The sequence below is a fragment of the Carcharodon carcharias genome, chromosome 6 (assembly GCF_017639515.1).
Source record: "Carcharodon carcharias isolate sCarCar2 chromosome 6, sCarCar2.pri, whole genome shotgun sequence".
In the NCBI taxonomy this organism is placed as follows: Eukaryota; Metazoa; Chordata; class Chondrichthyes; order Lamniformes; family Lamnidae; genus Carcharodon; species Carcharodon carcharias.
The window spans coordinates 115,702,257-115,718,860 of NC_054472.1; the positions used below are offsets into that span (position 1 = coordinate 115,702,257).

The following is a 16,604-nucleotide window of genomic DNA, read 5'->3' on the forward strand; positions in this document are numbered from 1 at the left end:
GACTCCAAATCCACAGCAATGTGGTTGACTCTTAAACTGCCTCTGAAATGGCTGAGCACAGTCACTCAGTTCAAGGGCAATTAGGGATGAGCAACAAATGCTGACCTTGCCAACGATATCCATATCTCATTAAAGAATAAGTTTAAAAACTGTGTCCAACATTACCACCTCTTAAATGTGAAGCACATTTTGGTTGCAGGAAATCCTGGAACTAGTTGTGGAAGAGGGACAGGAAAGAAAAAACATGGTTATGGTGTGCTGCAAGGTTCTTTAATATTATGCCAGATGCCTTGGACAAAAGGAGAAAGACTCCCTATCTTAGGGAGAGCAGGAGGCCCTTCAGACATGTTGTGTGAAGACAGCAGGAGCAGATAGCCTTCAGAGTCAATGCTAGGAGTCTAGCCTAGAGAACCTAGATGCAATGCCATAGAAGGTTCAATAACCTTGCACAAATGGTCAAGGTCAGTATCTTCAAATGCCATATCCTTATCAACTGCACCACTAGCTTCTCACACTGCTCAGCACACCAAAACCTAACCATTCACCTACCAACAATCACTATCAATCTCCACCCATGCAAAATATTCAAATGTTTCACATCACTCCAACACTTAGTACTGCTGCATGCCTCACATCCACATCTCTCAGCATGTACACATTACCAGGTATACAGCCATGAGAATCAATCACCCAAACAGTTTGGACCACACTCACTGACACGCCTCCCTCTCTCTTGCAAGACAAGTTGGCGTATTACCAGAGGAAGCAGCACCTAACCAGATAGCGACAGACAAGACTGCATGACCTTGCCCCAGTGGGATAGGCCATGGTCACTGGCAGTGACAGTGTTGAAAACATCGAAGATCACATTATCCTGATACCTAATTCTCCTCCTCGCATTCCTTCATCCCTATCTTTTCTGATTCATGAACTGCAGATGGCATAAGCTTGCATCTCTTGTTTTCTCCTTGGCCCCTCACCATAATCCTTCCTTAGTGCCCTTCTTCTTTCAGATACCCAAGAGCTGAAACTGGATCAGACAGTGATGGAACAGCAGGAAGACCAAAGAAGAAGAAACATCACCACTTACTCTCACACTTGTAGCAGTGAAGATGGATGTGATTGCTTTTAATATTTTGGGAATATGGTGGTATTTTTTTAAAGATGGGAGTGTGTGTATGCGCGTGTGTGTTCATGATTCATTAAACTGGGAGGAAGATTCGTAGAGACAGCTTCCAAGTGGGAGTTGAGAGGTAAAAGGGTAAAGGTGCTAGATGTGTGCATTTGTAATGTGAGGCGCAGGTGAAATGGATTTACAAGTAAATAGGTCAGGTTTTAAAATTTGCATTATGAGATAAGTAGGGACTTGATTTTTCAGCTGTTAACTTTCAAAGGGGAGTTTAGAAGTGACAAGGGACTTTTACAACTTACTAAGGTTTCATAAGTAAACAAGGGAAGGTTATTAAATTTTAATTGACTGAAAGTTCGTACCTTTGTTAACCTTGTCTCCTGCAGACCACTCATGCATGGTGTCTCACCATTTGCAAATTGCACCTCTAAGCTATCTTCTAAAAGGTACTCGGAAAAAATGAAAGATTTTTATATTTGGAAAATTTGAGTTAAAAGAGGTGTTTGAGAACAATGGAATCTAAGATGAAAGGAAAAAAGATTTTTTAAGGAAAGATGTTTAGTTGAGTTGTGGTGCTATGTGGGGAAGATGTGCTGAAACCAGCTCTGTGTTGAGACAAGGTGTAAAATCTGAAACAGCCACCCAGTGAGATCAGAAAAAAGTTTTTGGCCAGGAGTTTCTGGCCCGTTTGCAGGCGGGACCCACTGTGGGTGAGGTGGCACCCCAGCCAAAAGTCCACAGACTTGCGGCGGGACCAGAAGAACACGGCAGCAGGCGGTGCAGAAAATCCAGCCCTTTGTCTCAGAAAGCAGTTTATTTTCTGACTTTCTTGGATTTCCATAGCAGAGTGGAAGAGAGTAAAAAGTTGTGGTATACCTTTACTAAAGTAACAGCAGTTTTGCCTTGGGTAATATTACTGGATTTTTATTGTTAAAAATCCACAAAGGGGCTGTTGCCAAGTAATGTTCTGAACAAATGGGTTTTTTTTTTAGGGATTTTTGCAAGACTGTTTTAACTGTGTAACTTTAATTTTGTGTATTTTTTTCTTGTTAATAAATCTTTTAATTTTGAAATCCTAAAAGTGTTACTGGAATTCTATGCTTTTAGGATCAGTAGTTCTTTTCTTCATTTTCAAAATATTAAAAAAAAAGGTTATAATTAGTAAGGCAAGTTTCCCTATGGGATTTGGCTTGCTCAGCAAATAACATTGGCTATGGTTATAACACAACCACCAGCTTAAATACTGACACTGCATGCATTTTAGAAGAGAGCTTAGAGGTGGGATCTGCACGGGGTGAGACACCATGCATGAGTGGTCTGCAGGAGACAAGGTTCACAAAGATATGAACTTGCCAGACAGTAAGGTTGCACACGAATTCTGTTGCAGAGGACTCAGATGAAGGCTTCCAAGGTGCAGCCAACAGAAAGTTGATGTTTATACACACCAAAATCCTTGGTACATTGGCAGGTCCGCCAGGAAACCTGCATTTAAAGTCAAGAGCACAGAGAAGTCCAGCACCAACTTGGCAAAAGGCTGTGCATAGGCTGGAACTAATCCTTGCCATTGTGGAAGTAGTGGTCAACTTCATGGGAACATTTCTGGATCCAATCATGACACAATGTCTGATAGTCAACGTCTCATTTTCCATTCCAGCAGAAGTCACCCAATGTGCGAACACTGCAGTGAAAGCTCTGACTGAAGTCATGCACAGTTTGTTGCCACAGGAGCTCGGATTTCGCTCAAGCAACTCAGTTTACTGCCATCATGGCTGCAGATACCAGTGTTCAAAGATGCTTGCAGGGTGTCACAGAAGTCCAGCAACCTGTCCTTCAAGATATTACAAGAACTGCTGAGCTGCCATCTTGCTGCAGTGAAGGGAACTATGGAGCATGAACCTGCTGTTCTCTCACGTTGACAACTTTAGTCTTCTTACCACTGCAAATTTGCTAGTGCCTTTTTTGTCCAGCAGTCAGCCAACTCAGACTGTTATTGCCTATGCCAAGATGATGCAGTTTAAAGCCAGGCCTGCTAAGTGCAGAGTTGCCTGAGGTTACCTTTGCAAGGCAGTTTGCAGTTTCCCCTGCTGAAAGGCAGTAGCATTCCACCAGGCACATTGCAGGTATTACGGGAATGTACAAGGGAGACAGCTGATGTCTGTACGCAATACGGCATGGTTTGATTTATAAATTTGGTTTAGAATGTTTGCTTTATGATGGGTTTTTATTTTAGCATTGCAGTTGAGAGGATGCTGTGATCGTCACTAGCATAGAGAAGGGAAGGGAAGATGTGGAACTGGGGTTGCGTGCACTGGTACCAAAGTTGATCATGGGCAGCTCAGCTAGAAAGGGAAAGATGGGTTATCTTCTCCCTTCTTCCTCCATCGTCACCGTATAGCTAGTGGCAAAGGCTGTGCCCTCATGATGGAGAGGTTGCACAGTAAGCAGCACACTACCACAAACCTTTAAGTGATCTGTTGATTACTGTAGGGCTCATCCAATGCAGTCCAGGCAGAACCAACCTAATTGTCTGCTCAATCGCATTTTGTACGGCAGCATGGCGTTTGGTTATATGCATGCTTCCGAGCTAAGTGTGGATTGCGCACTCAAGTTAAGCGCCATGTCAAAGGCTAGTTCTCGTCACCCAGTAACCACTTTCTGGTTTGTTGTGGTGGTATAAATACAGCTGGCACAACACTGTCACAAACAGAAGGCAACAGCGGTTGCCAGGATACCGGGCATTGACCTACATGATACGAAGTGTATGGTCATGCACAAGCTGGATACTGATGGAGTAGAATCCATTTCCATTGCAATACATCTTAGTTGACATGCAGTACCTGCAAAATGTCACGTGTGTGTTCATGGAAGTCTGCTATACTTAGGAAGCCATGTGTTTGTTCTGCTTGATTCTCTCTGGTAAGAGAGAATGAAGTGTATTCAGCTCTCTTGGAATACAGAGGCTCTGTGACTTCCTTTGTGCAACAAAGCATGGCGAACTAGGAGATGCTGCAAGTATTACCTGCTCCAGTTTAGAAGGATTCGAATGCATAAAAAGTTCATGGCTACTGTCACCTTCACAACCATTGGCAATGCTTTCCTTATCTTGCTCTGAGGCTACAATTGCAGCAACAGCAAGCTGCAAGTTTCAATCAGGGCCTCCTTACTGAAGTGGAGATGTCTGACACACTAATAATGTGTGCAATAATACAAGCTCCAACAACTTATTGGTACCAATGGTCCTCCAGATCTCCCCATCCCTTCCCTTTCCTCTGATCCTATCCCTTCTTCGAATCCGCTAATGCTGAACAGTCTGTACTCAAAGGACTCACTTTTATCCTCTTACACCCCCACTTTAATGAAGTGTGAGCTCTGTACAATGTTGAACTCTTCTCCCATTGCCTTCACTTCCCTGCTCAATTCTTTGACAGGAATCCTTCCCCTCTCAACGGACACTTTCCCTCACCTCCAGTATTCTTCCTCCACTTGGACCCTTCACTTAGGCCTCTTACCCACTTTGGATCTTTTCACAGAACCGTCAGCGTAGCTCCCCTCAGCCACACTAACCGGTTTCCCTCTGAATTTGCTGTACTCTGTTGTCTCAGGTCCAACCCTGATTTTGTTATCAAACCTGCTGATAAGGGTGGTGCTGTTGGTCTGGCATACAGAGTCTGCAAGATAGAAGTTGGTGCACCAACTCTCAGGCAATTCTTCCTACCTCCCCCAGGATCATGACCTCATTACTGAACTTCAAGTCATTGTTTTCAGGACTGTCCACTGACCTCATCTCCTCTGGAGATCTTCCCTCCACAGCCTCCAACTTCAATCCTCTAACTCCATACAGCCCGCTTCCACCTCCTTCCCAAAATTCACAGGACTGCCATTAGACCATTATTTCAGCCTGTTTTTGTCCAATGAACTTATTTCTTCCTAAACTGACCATTTTTTCTCCCTTTGTCCAGCCTTATCCCGCCTACATTCGTATTTCTTCTGACACCCTACATCATTTCAATAATTTCCAGTTTCCTGGCCCTAACAGCCTCTTTATTACGAATGTCCAATCTCTCTACACTTTCATCCCCCCACCAGGATGGGCTGAGGGCTCTCTGCTTCTTCCTTGAATGGATGCCTGAACAGTCACCATCCACTATCACTCTCCACCTAGCTGAATTTGTTCTCTCAAATAATTTTGCCTTTAATTTGTCTCACTTCCTCCAAATAAAACACGTGGCTATGGGTATCCACATAGGCTCTAGTTTGCCTGTCTTTTTGTGGAACATTTCTTGTTCCAGTCCGACTCAGGCACCCTCCCACGACTCTTTTTCTGGTTCATTGAAGACTGTATTGGTGCCGCTTTGTGCTCTCATCTGGAATTGGAAAAATTAATCAATTTTGCTTCCAATTTTCACCCCTCTCTCACCTTCAAATGGTCCATCTCCGAAACTTCCCTTCCCTTCCTTGACTTTTATGTCTCAATTTCTGGGGATAGTCCGTCTACAAATAACCATTACAAGCCCACCGACTCCCACAGCTACCTCGACCGCACCTCCTCACACCCTGCTTGCTGTAAGAGCTCCATTCAATTCTCCGTTTCACCGTCACATCTGGTCTGATGGTGCTAGCTTCTACAATGGCGCTTTTGATAGGTGTTCCTTTTTCCTCAGCCGAGGATTCGCCCCCAGTGTGTTTGACAGGGTGCTCAACTGTGCCTGAGCCATTTCCCACAGTTCTGCCCTCATGCCTTCCCCTCCCTCCCAAAACCAGAATAGGGTTCCCCTTGTCCTCATTTTCCTCCCCATCAGCCTCCACATTCAAAGGATCATCCTTCACCAATTCCGCCAGCTCTAGCACGATGCCACCACCAAACACATGTTCCCTCCCCTCCCCTGCCAGCATTCTGAAGGGACCTTTCCCTCCGCGACATCCTGGTCCACTCCTCTATCACCTCAACATCTCATCCCCTTCCCACGGCACCTTCCCATGAAATCGCAGGAGATGTAACATATCCTCCTTCCTTACTGACCAATGCCACAAACACTTCTTCCAGGTGAAGCAGCAATTTAATTGTACTTCTTACAATTTAGTCCACAGTATTTGCTGCTCACAATAGAGATCTCCTCTACACTGGGGAGACTAAATGTAGACTGGGCAACTGCTTTGAGGGACATCTCCGCTCAATCCACAAGCACGGCCCTGATCTTCTGGCCACGTGCCACTTCAATTCACCATCTTGCTCTCATACTCATATTTCTGTCCTTGGCCTGTTACAATATTCCAGTGAAACCTATTGCAAGCTGGAGGGAAAGCAACTCATTTTCTGATTAGGCACTTTACAGCCTTCTGGACTCAACATAGAGTTCAACAACTTCAGACCATGAACCTCCGTCCTTCATTTTGAATTTTTTGCCCCCTAATGCCAATCTGTACCTTGTTTTCATGTTTTTGCTTTCAGACAGCACTGATCTTCATCCTGCTATTAACATGTTCTGCCATTTTGCTCTTAGACAGTGCTCACCTTTATTCTGCTATTAACATATACTCTGACTAAGCTTCATGTCTTTAATACTATTACCATTCCCTTAGCCTGTGTTCCCTGACATCTTTGTCCCCCGCTCTCTAACCTATCCCTGACCTCTTTTGTTCTACCTGTCCCTCCCCCTTTCTCAACAGCATAAAACCCATCACATTTCTCCCTCTCTTTAGTTCTGAAGACGAGTCACATTGGACTTGAAACATTAAGTGTTTTTCTCTCTCCACATACGCTGCCAGACCTATTTTCTCTATATATGCTGCCAGACCTACTGCGTTTTTCCAGCATTTTGTTTTTATTTCAGATCTCCAGCATCAAAGTGTTTTGTATATATGTCTGACATACTGTTACTCGATGAGATTCAAGTAAGAGAATTGCTCCTTGAGCACACTGGGTGGATATCACCTACAGCTTGGTGTCTTTTTCCCCCTCCTCCCTCTTTCCTCTTCCAGCAGCTTTTCCTGCTCTGTGTCATCTCTGCTCGTTCCCCTGTCACGCTGTAGTCCAAAGAGGAAGGCAACCAACTGCACCCATTCCTGGGAGCCAGTGATCCCTGGCTCTCTGTAGGCTTTAGTAACTTTAAGCAACTCTAGAAACTAAACACTTTTCCAATTGCAACAGGAGCTAGCAGAAATTAATTGGCAACTAACCTGAAAATAGTTAAATAGAAAATAGTTTAAATAGCAGCTGTGGGGTAGGGATGTTACTTCTTGCTGCTAAATATACATTTAGTTGTGTTCCTAAGAGAAGCTGTTAACTGGAACATTAAGTTCCAAAATGGCAGCCCTGGCATCAACTCAGCATTACACACTGAATGACTTCTCAATCTGTCTACTCTGCATACTTCAGCACATGCACCCTGTGCGCATGCTAACATACTTACAAATAGACATCCGAACAGCTAACATCAGAAGTATGCACGCTGGCACTGCAGAACCGAATTTCAGAGCTTATATGTTTTTGCCTTGTTTACATCAGCATCAATAAAATAAACCATATATATTTTAAGTAATTTTACAATTCAGGAAAGATTAGCTAGAAACTGAATTAAACATGAAACAGATATATATTTTCACAAATTTAACTATGAAAAGGTGTCAGCTTCTTTGATTTATATACAGCATAATACTGAGTATTGCTTCATTACAAGCATTGCAGGTTTTAAATAAAGAAATTAGCACTTCATAGCAGTGCGAGCACTGTAATAGGCTATGTAGAACATACTAATACAACTCTTTCATCTAGTTTTACCTTTGACGCAGCATGAACAAACATTTTGCAGATTAAAGCATCAATTCCAGTCAACCATGTCCTGCAGCTTGAATAATCTGCTCAGACTTTTAACAACTTAAATGTCATGAGTTTGCTCATTGTTCCTTTTTAATTGGCTGTTACTTTTCAATCAGCTAATGAAATGAAGTTTAAAGAAAATTTGAACCTTTTATTGTTAAACAGCTGGGTCATTAAATAAGGCCACTAAAAAACTCATTGCTCTTATGTAGGGCATGTCACCAGTTAGATAAATGAACTGCAACTATAAATACTAGTTAAAAGAAAACACATTAAGGGCCAAAAAAATAAATGGTTGTTCCAGGATTTTCCTGTCGTAATTTCAGTGAAAGTCTGCGAAATGTCACAACTTAGGTTGGGACCTAAGTAATACTGAGACCCAGATCTGCATTAAAATTCTCCAGATTATCTTGTAGGAGTGGAACCAATATGCACTACAAACAAGGCCACTGTTGTCTCTGAGAGGCAGCAGGAACTCCTTATACTGAGAACTTCCATGTTCTGAAGTCTCAAAAGAGCATTGGCATATAAGTCAGGATAGGCATATCTTCCTGACAATTGATGGTCTAAAATTCATCTGGGGGTTCAAAGTCCACTGACGATTACAAACTGATATCCTGGTCTGGAACCCTGAAGATGGAATTTATCAACATTTTCAACATCTGCTTTGTCAGGAGCTCTAGCTCTCTTATTCCTTGGCTGACTCCATGAACTTTGGCACCATCAGTAGCAGGGATCTTGGGCAGGCACATCTCAGCACTCGTGCTGGGATATATCACCGCCGCCACCAACCCCCCACCCTTTCCAAAGCATAAATGTTCTAATTGGTTTCATGCTCAATAAGAATGAAACATAATATGTATAAGTTTGCATCCATACACTTGCTAAACTTTTGATCTCAATTCATGAGGTTTTCGATGAAGACCACGTCGTAGTACAAGGCAAAACTGCCTACTGCATCAACATCTAGCACAGATCTTGGCAAACCTTGGCCAGCAGCTTCCAATCTGGCCCGCGGCTGCAGCAGGGAAAGCATACAAGGTGCACTAGTGCATCTGGCAATTGGCATCAGGAGCTGTGAATGTAAAATTCAGAGCCTGGAGACATTCAAGGGAAATACCTCCAGGACAATGGAAGTACTACCAAGTAAGAAGGAGTTGGCCAATAATTGGAAGTTGCAGGCGGGTTTTTCTCAGGGAGTGCGACCGCTACATTAAATGGGTGAGTGTACATGGAGGGGCTGTGAGAGCAGCACAAGGTCTTTGTACATTTAAGATTACTTATTAGAGTACTGCAGTTTTGATTTGCTTTTTGGTTTTACAAGCATATACACTAATTTCAAAATTTCAATTTATTTTGCACTTAAGTTTTTAAAGCTCTTCATGAAAATTCAAGTCAGCTCTAAATAGTTCTGTTTCCCCATTTTTCTCATTCCATCACTGAAGGGACTGATTCTTGCCAAATCCTGGTACCATGGGTGCTGGCAGTGCAGGGTTTGAACCTGTGACCTTCAGGTCTACAAAGGCATAGTAACACTGAGGAGCGCCTTCACCCACTAGAATGGCAATATATTTCTAATCTAATAGCAATCTCGGTTTAATAGTTTGAGATAGGCATCTCAATGATTAGTTGTTCATGTACTTCTGAAAATAAGAGTCAAAAAAGTATCTTCCTGCTGGAAGTGCAGCTAAGGTTTGGATGTTAGAAGAAGAGGGATAATGAATGCAATAGAAAGTGAAGAGTGTGTGGTTTTAGGTTAGGGTTTTGTGTAATAAGAAAATTGAAAATTAGAAATGTTCCCTAATACATGTGGAACAGATTATAGATGAACTTGGTAGCAGCTCTTTTGAAATGTGCTGTGAAGTTATTAAATCCCAACTCTAGGAATGAGAGAAGATACAGATCACTATACTCCCCACAAGATGTGGTGACTGCCTCTCAGATGCCTTTTGGTCTCTCCACATTTCCTTTACTGCTTTTCCCTTGGTGGTTCTTGCAACACCATATTGTAGATCACAGCAGAGCAACATTTATATTCGCAAGACAAAAGCAAAATACTGCAAATGTTAGAAATCTAAAATAAAAACAGAAAATGCTAAAGTACTCAGCAGGTCAGGCAGCGTCTGTGGAGAGAAAAAAGTGACACCTGGCTTTGATGCTATTGTAAAGAGGGATGGCTAACTGAGATGTCCACATTAAGCCAGGAGGGTGTGAAAAGAGGGTACTTTTGGTTTTTTAATTGTATGTAATGCATCGTTATGATGGTATAATTATCACAATAAATGTTTTATGTTTATTGGCATCAAATTTTATCTTTATTATAACTGTTCATTTCTTGGCTATTTATGACCAGTCCCCCATCCAATTTCCATACCCAGGTATGCCCACTGGCTGAAAAATTTGCCCAACCCTGGTCTGGTGCCTGGTTACAGAGTGGTTGAATCTGGGAACAGGTCATTGCTTGTTGATTCGTCAAGTTCATATTTACATAGATCTCAAACAAGTCTCAACAATTCTGCTATTTATATTTGGGGGGAGAATGGAGTAAGAAGGGGAAACAAAATAACTCAAATGAATCCTAATCACTTAACATTAAACATCGGAGGCAGAATTTTCTGCCCGTCGGGGGGAGGGCCCGACCCAATATCCGGTGGGCGGGGAGCTGATCCTCACTGGAGAAGCAGGCCCCACCGCCATTTAAGGCTTGCCCAGCAGGAAGCGCTATGCACTTCCTGTGCGGGCGGGGGGGGATTCCCCAAAAGCGAGAGTGCGCGCTTTCGTGCATGCGCACGAAGGAGTGCACATCTCCCTGATGCTAAGTGCTGCCTTAGGGAGATCGCTGACACTTTTAAAAAGATTAAAAATAGAAATAAAAAAAAACCTTAACATGTCCCCCTCACTTGACAATGTCACATGAGATGGGACATATTCATAAATTACAGTAAAACTTAATTAAACTGTTTAAAACCCTGCATGAAACTGCATAAATCTTCAATTATTTTACCCCATTTCCTCTTATCTTCTGCAAAATTGCAGCCACACCCTCCAACAGACAGCAATTTCCTCCTTTTGCAAGGGTGGAGAGTAGAGTATGGGGGAAAACAAATCAAGATAGGCAAGGACAAAGAGAGAGGGGGGAAAGCACAGTTTTAAAATCATCCTTTGTCTTTAAAAAAAAAATTTACTTCATATACTTTTGATCCTAAATTCTTTTGTAGAAAAATACTCAAACGTCTGTAAACATTATTTTAACTTACACTAGGACAGGTCTGATGGCATTGTTCATGTTACCATAAGCTGCACGTCCCAGCAGTTCTCGAAAACAACTCTCTGCTAGAGCAGCAGGGTCCTCATCTTTATCTGCACTTCTTACAGAGGGAGGGTTGTGCTCGCTGAAAATAAAGAAAGGCAGCACATCAAGGATATTCCTTAACAAACTATTTTTGCATTGCAATATATAGTAACAGACGTTATAATTTTCATGCCATTTGGCTAGAGAAGCGATAAATCGTTTTTCTCGCATAGCCAATTTAAAAGCACAGATCCATAGATCACACTATTTATCACTGTTAGGTAGAGACTGAAATTCTCATTTCTTTTACTACTGCGCAGCAGTACCAGTTTCTCAATGTTCAATACCTCAATGAGGCATTGAACTTTCCCAATTCAATACCTCAGACACTAGCCTTTCAAAAGAAATTCTCCCAGCATATTGTAACCATAGAATGGTTACAATACAGGAGGCCATTCAGCCCATTGTCTGTGCCAGCTCTCTGCAAGAGCAACTCAGCTAGTATCACTCCTCTGCCTTTTCCCCATTGCCACACAAATCTTCTCTCTTCAGATAACTATCCAATTCCCTTTTGAAAGCCATAAGTAAGTCTGTCTGCACCCCTAGGCAGCACATTCCAAATCCTGAAAAGGCTTTTCCTCACATTGCTTCTGGTTCTCGTCAATCACTTTAAATCGGTGTCCTCCGGCTCTCAAACTTTCCAATGAAAACAATTTCTCTCTTTCTACTTTGTTCAGACTCCTTTTGATCTTGAACACCTTTACCAAATCTTCTCTAGCTTTCTCTTCTCCAAAGAGAACAGCAGAGTTTCTCCAATTTATTTATGTATCTGAAACCTCTCCTCCTTGGAACCATTCTCAGGAATGATCAAGTAAGTGCCTTCTCCAACGTCTTCACATTCTTTCTAAATTGTGGTGCCCTCCAGCTGAAGATGAACCAGAGTTTTATACAGATGTATCATAACCTCCTTGCTTTTGTACTCTATGCCTCTATTTGTCCTTGGTAGTTCCGTGAAACGAGGTGGATGCTTGCCATAGAATATGTCCCATGGCAAGAACTCGCACGTGGCATCTTTTAACTTGTGCTGCAGCTATCACATGGTTCTGGCTGACCAGCAGACTCTCCCACTCTTCGCACCTGCTACAGATGTATTGGAAAGATTTGGTCACATTATGAATGCACCTTCCACAGTTATCAAGTCCTGAAGCAGGACTCGAACCTGGAGCTTCTGGCTCAGAGGTAGGGACGCTACCCACTGTGCCATAAAACCTCCTGTGCCTCAATTCATAAAGTCCAGGATCCCATATGCCCGTTCAACTGCTTTCTCAACCTGTCTTGCAATCTTCAACTTGTGCTCATTTACCCCCAGATCCCTCTGCTCCTGCACACCATGTAGAATTGTACTCTGTTTTATTTTGTCTTTCCTCATTCTTCCCATCAAAAATATATTGCTTCATCTGCCAAGTCTGCCCATTCCACCATGTCCTCCTTATCACTATGCTCCTCACAGTTCACAATACTTCCACGTTTTCTCATCTGAAAATTTTGAAATTGTGCCATGTCTATCCAAGTCTAGGTCATTGACATAGATCAAGGAAAGCAGTGGTCCTGATACCAACCCCAGGGGAATCCCATTATATACCTTCCTCCAGTCTGAAAGACAACCCTTTCACTACCACTGTTTCTTTTCACACAGCCAACCTCTCATCCAAGCTGCCACTGTCCCATGGATTTCAACTTTGCTCTCAAGCCTGTTATGTGGCACTTTATCCAATGCCTTTTAGAAATCCATGTACATCACTTCAACCCTCCATGTTATCGCATCAAAAAGCTCAATTATGATAGTCAAACACAAGTTTCCCTTAACAAATCTGTGCAGGTTTTCCTCAAGTAATCCACAATTGTCCAAGTTATAATTTTGTCCTGGATCACAGGTTCTAAAAGCTTTCGTACCACCGAGGTTAAACTGGCTGGTCTATAGCTGCTGAAGAAGTCAAGCATCCCTGCTAACTCATGGGAGTCCCTGGTTCATGACTGACCAAAATGGAGATTCCAATTTACTTGGGTCAGGTCTATTCTCACACTACTGAAATCGGCTCATCTGAGAAGGCACCAAACACATCGAGAGACTTCATCAAGAACAAGCAGAGGTGAAGTTGAGGTGTCGGAGAGTGCACAAAAACCTCCAAATAACCCACCTACCGAACCCTTTAAGTACCATCTGCCCACATGTGGCAGAGTCAGATTACACATTGGATTTATCAGCCATCTCTGAACCCATCGAACTGAAGAGGTAGCAAGTCTGCCCCAATCATGAGGGACTGTCTAAGGGAGAATGTGTTGCTTGGCTTATACTTACACTAATTTGAACAAAGGTGTAACATTTGTAATGTTCCAGTTCTTTTGCACCACCCATGGCCCTTACTTCCATAATTTCTACCTCTACTTCCCTTAGTATCTTCAGCTACCTCTGATCTATCCTGGTGACGTATCAATTTGAAGTACAGCCGGCCAATCAAGTACCTCTTTCCTCATCAATTTTTAAGTGTCTCAACTGCTTAGTTTTTCACTACAATTTTGGCAGCATCTTCTCCTTTGTTAAATACCGATGCAAAGTATTAATTTAGTACTTCAGCCATGCCGTGTGCCTCCACTTATAAATCCCCTTTATTGTCATTAATCAGTTACTCCCTCTTTTACCACTCTTTTTCTAATTATATGCTTATAGAAGACTTATGGATTCCCTTTTATGTTGGCTGCCACTCTCTTCTCATACTTTATCTTTACTGCTCTTACTTTTTATTTCCCCTCTGAACTTTCTATATTCAACCTGGTTTTCACTTGTATTATCAGCCTGCCATCTATCATATGCACTCTGTTACCACTTCATTTAATCTCTCTTTCATTATCAAGGGGGCTCCAGCTTTGTTTGGCCTACCTTCCCCCCCTCGTGGGAATGTACTTTGACTGTACTCTGATATCCGCTTTTTCCAATGGATTTTCAATTCCTAAAGATATTAAACAAATGACAAGGTATAAAAACTTGAGCAAGTAATACGGATTGAGTTTTTGTATCAGGAAAGCTCTTCTTGAATTTCTGTGAAATAATGCTACTGCCTGTGCCTGATGATACCTTGCTCAGTCTTATAAACATACAAACAAGTCAACCATTTTCGCTGACAGCCATTTTTAATTCACTGCAAAACAACCTTTTGTACTTTTGATATATTGGACGTTATTAAGGTTAAATTTCTTAATTTAAGTGGCTATTTCCAACAGGTGACAAAAGGAAATTATGAATTGACAAATTAATCCCTTGGGGCTCTTAAGCAGAGCTACACCTGATGTTCTGTTTTTTTTAATTGGGAACCGTGGTTTTCACTGATGGCAGAGCATGAGATCCAGCAGTTTATGAACTTAAAGGTCTTGTCTGCAGACATCAGCAAACGGGATCCATTTTGCTATTTTTTGGAACTGGGGCTACATTTAAGAGGGGAAGTCAGGGACATTCATATTATTCCGCTAAATCTTGGGTTGGTGCAGAACAAACAAAAGAAAAACTCTTTGCCAAGAGTGTTTCATTAATCAAGGGGGTGATCATTTGGATGCAAGAGTGTGCCTTTCAAAGATTTGGCCTAACTCATTCAAGGTATTTGTTATTTTCTGAAACAGAGTGCTCAAATTAGGAAGAGGATATGGAAGTTACCTCCAAACTAACTGAAAATACTTCTGTCTCTAATGTAAAACCAACAAGCTTAGGTATTTGTTTCTGAAGTTGAAACTGATGGAGAAATTGATTTCAGTTGCCATTTCAAGGGTAAGTTTAGCAGCTTAAGAGGATAATGAAGTCTTAAGTGAAAGAGAGAAGTGCAATCCAGGAGGCCCCAGTGCATCAATGAAGAATGTTTTGGGGAAATAAAATTGAACATCGGAGTGACAGGACTTGCGCTCTTTGGTTTTAGGAATTAATCTGAACTCGTGTACTAAAAGTCTAAGAGGGAGTTCGGTTAAGTAAAAAAAATGTGTTAAACTTGGACAAAGTGGGAATATTTCACCTATGTTTCAATAATATTCTGATAATACTAGCAGAGACCTGCAAAAAGTTAAGGTGACATTAACAGCTTTATTGCAACAATATTTTAAACACAGGATTTCTAGTTATTCTTTCATCCAAGGCATTAACAGAAACAAAATTTGACCTTGGAAAAAGCTCCATAAAGCTGTGCATGTGTAAAAACAGTGGGTTAAAAGTGGTGCCAAAATGTAAATGCACCCATGTGGACGACACTCAAACATTTTCAAGTTTAACTAAATGCAATAAACAGAATTGGGTTAAAAAAATTGCAGTTAGCAACTACTTCACCAAAACAACAGTTTTCACCTCCGGCAGTTTACCACGTTATTCTGAAATAATTCTACAGCTTTTGTACTCCACTGGCCAGTCAATGCCTTCCTTATAAGATTTTTAGCTACATGAGAGAACATGTACTAAGAAAAGGCATTAGTCCCCTGTAGTTTGTTTTGTTGCTGACCCTCTGGAAAGAGGCCAAAAAAGATTTACATCTATTCAGCACTCTAGGGTCTTCCAAATGTCCCAAGGCATCAAACAAGAATTAATTATCTAGGGCAGTTCTGAGAAATTATGTGGCAACTGTTTTATGCACATCAAGATTCCACAAACTACATCAAGGACTTTTAGAAAATGCAGTTAGCAGCCACTTCCCTGAAAGAACACTCAATTCCAGTATTCACTTGCATCAGATACAGATTGGAAAATTATATCAAATGGAAACTTTTCTAAAATCATTATCTTAGCTTAATTGGAATAAACCACCTGGGCACAATTTACCAAAAGATATCAATCTAGCAACAATGTGCATTCTAGTGAAAGTCAGGAAAGCGGAGGTGAGAATAGTAAAATGATAGCTTTCTCCTGGAAATATCTGTGCTCTTACCCATAATCAACAAGAAGAAAACCACATTTGATAGCCTGGCCACTACCTGACACATCAGGACTATGGAGGGGAAGATGAGCAAAGACCCTCCCCCTTTATGATCTGTGAAAAAAAATCACCTGAAAGCTTAAGAATGGCTTGTATCAGATCTCACTTATGCCATGATATTGGAATACTGGATCTTGTGTGCAAATATGAGGCAACTACCGTGCAGAACTGTATGGTGAAGATGCACCGAAGAATGAGTCTCAGACATGTTCAGTTACTTGACTTGGTTACACCACAACACTCACTCTACTGAGCTAGGCAGTTTTTTAGATCAATGCACTGACACATACATGCTCCAGAGAGAAACCAACTTTTTAAAATGAAACAATCAGGATAGACTTAAACACATTGGTCCGTCACAGG

General features: G+C 41.8%; 1 protein-coding gene across 5 annotated transcripts in view; it reads right to left on the reverse strand.

Annotated features, from left to right (window-relative positions):
- efr3a (EFR3 homolog A (S. cerevisiae)) overlaps positions 1-16,604 on the reverse strand; it is a 255,404-nt gene that overhangs the window by 121,628 nt on the left and 117,172 nt on the right. For all 5 annotated transcript variants that reach the window (XM_041189698.1, XM_041189697.1, XM_041189696.1 and 2 more), the window contains one exon: positions 11,204-11,338. In XM_041189698.1, coding sequence (XP_041045632.1) covers positions 11,204-11,338 — 135 coding nt within the window. The remainder of the gene's footprint in view (positions 1-11,203; positions 11,339-16,604) is intronic.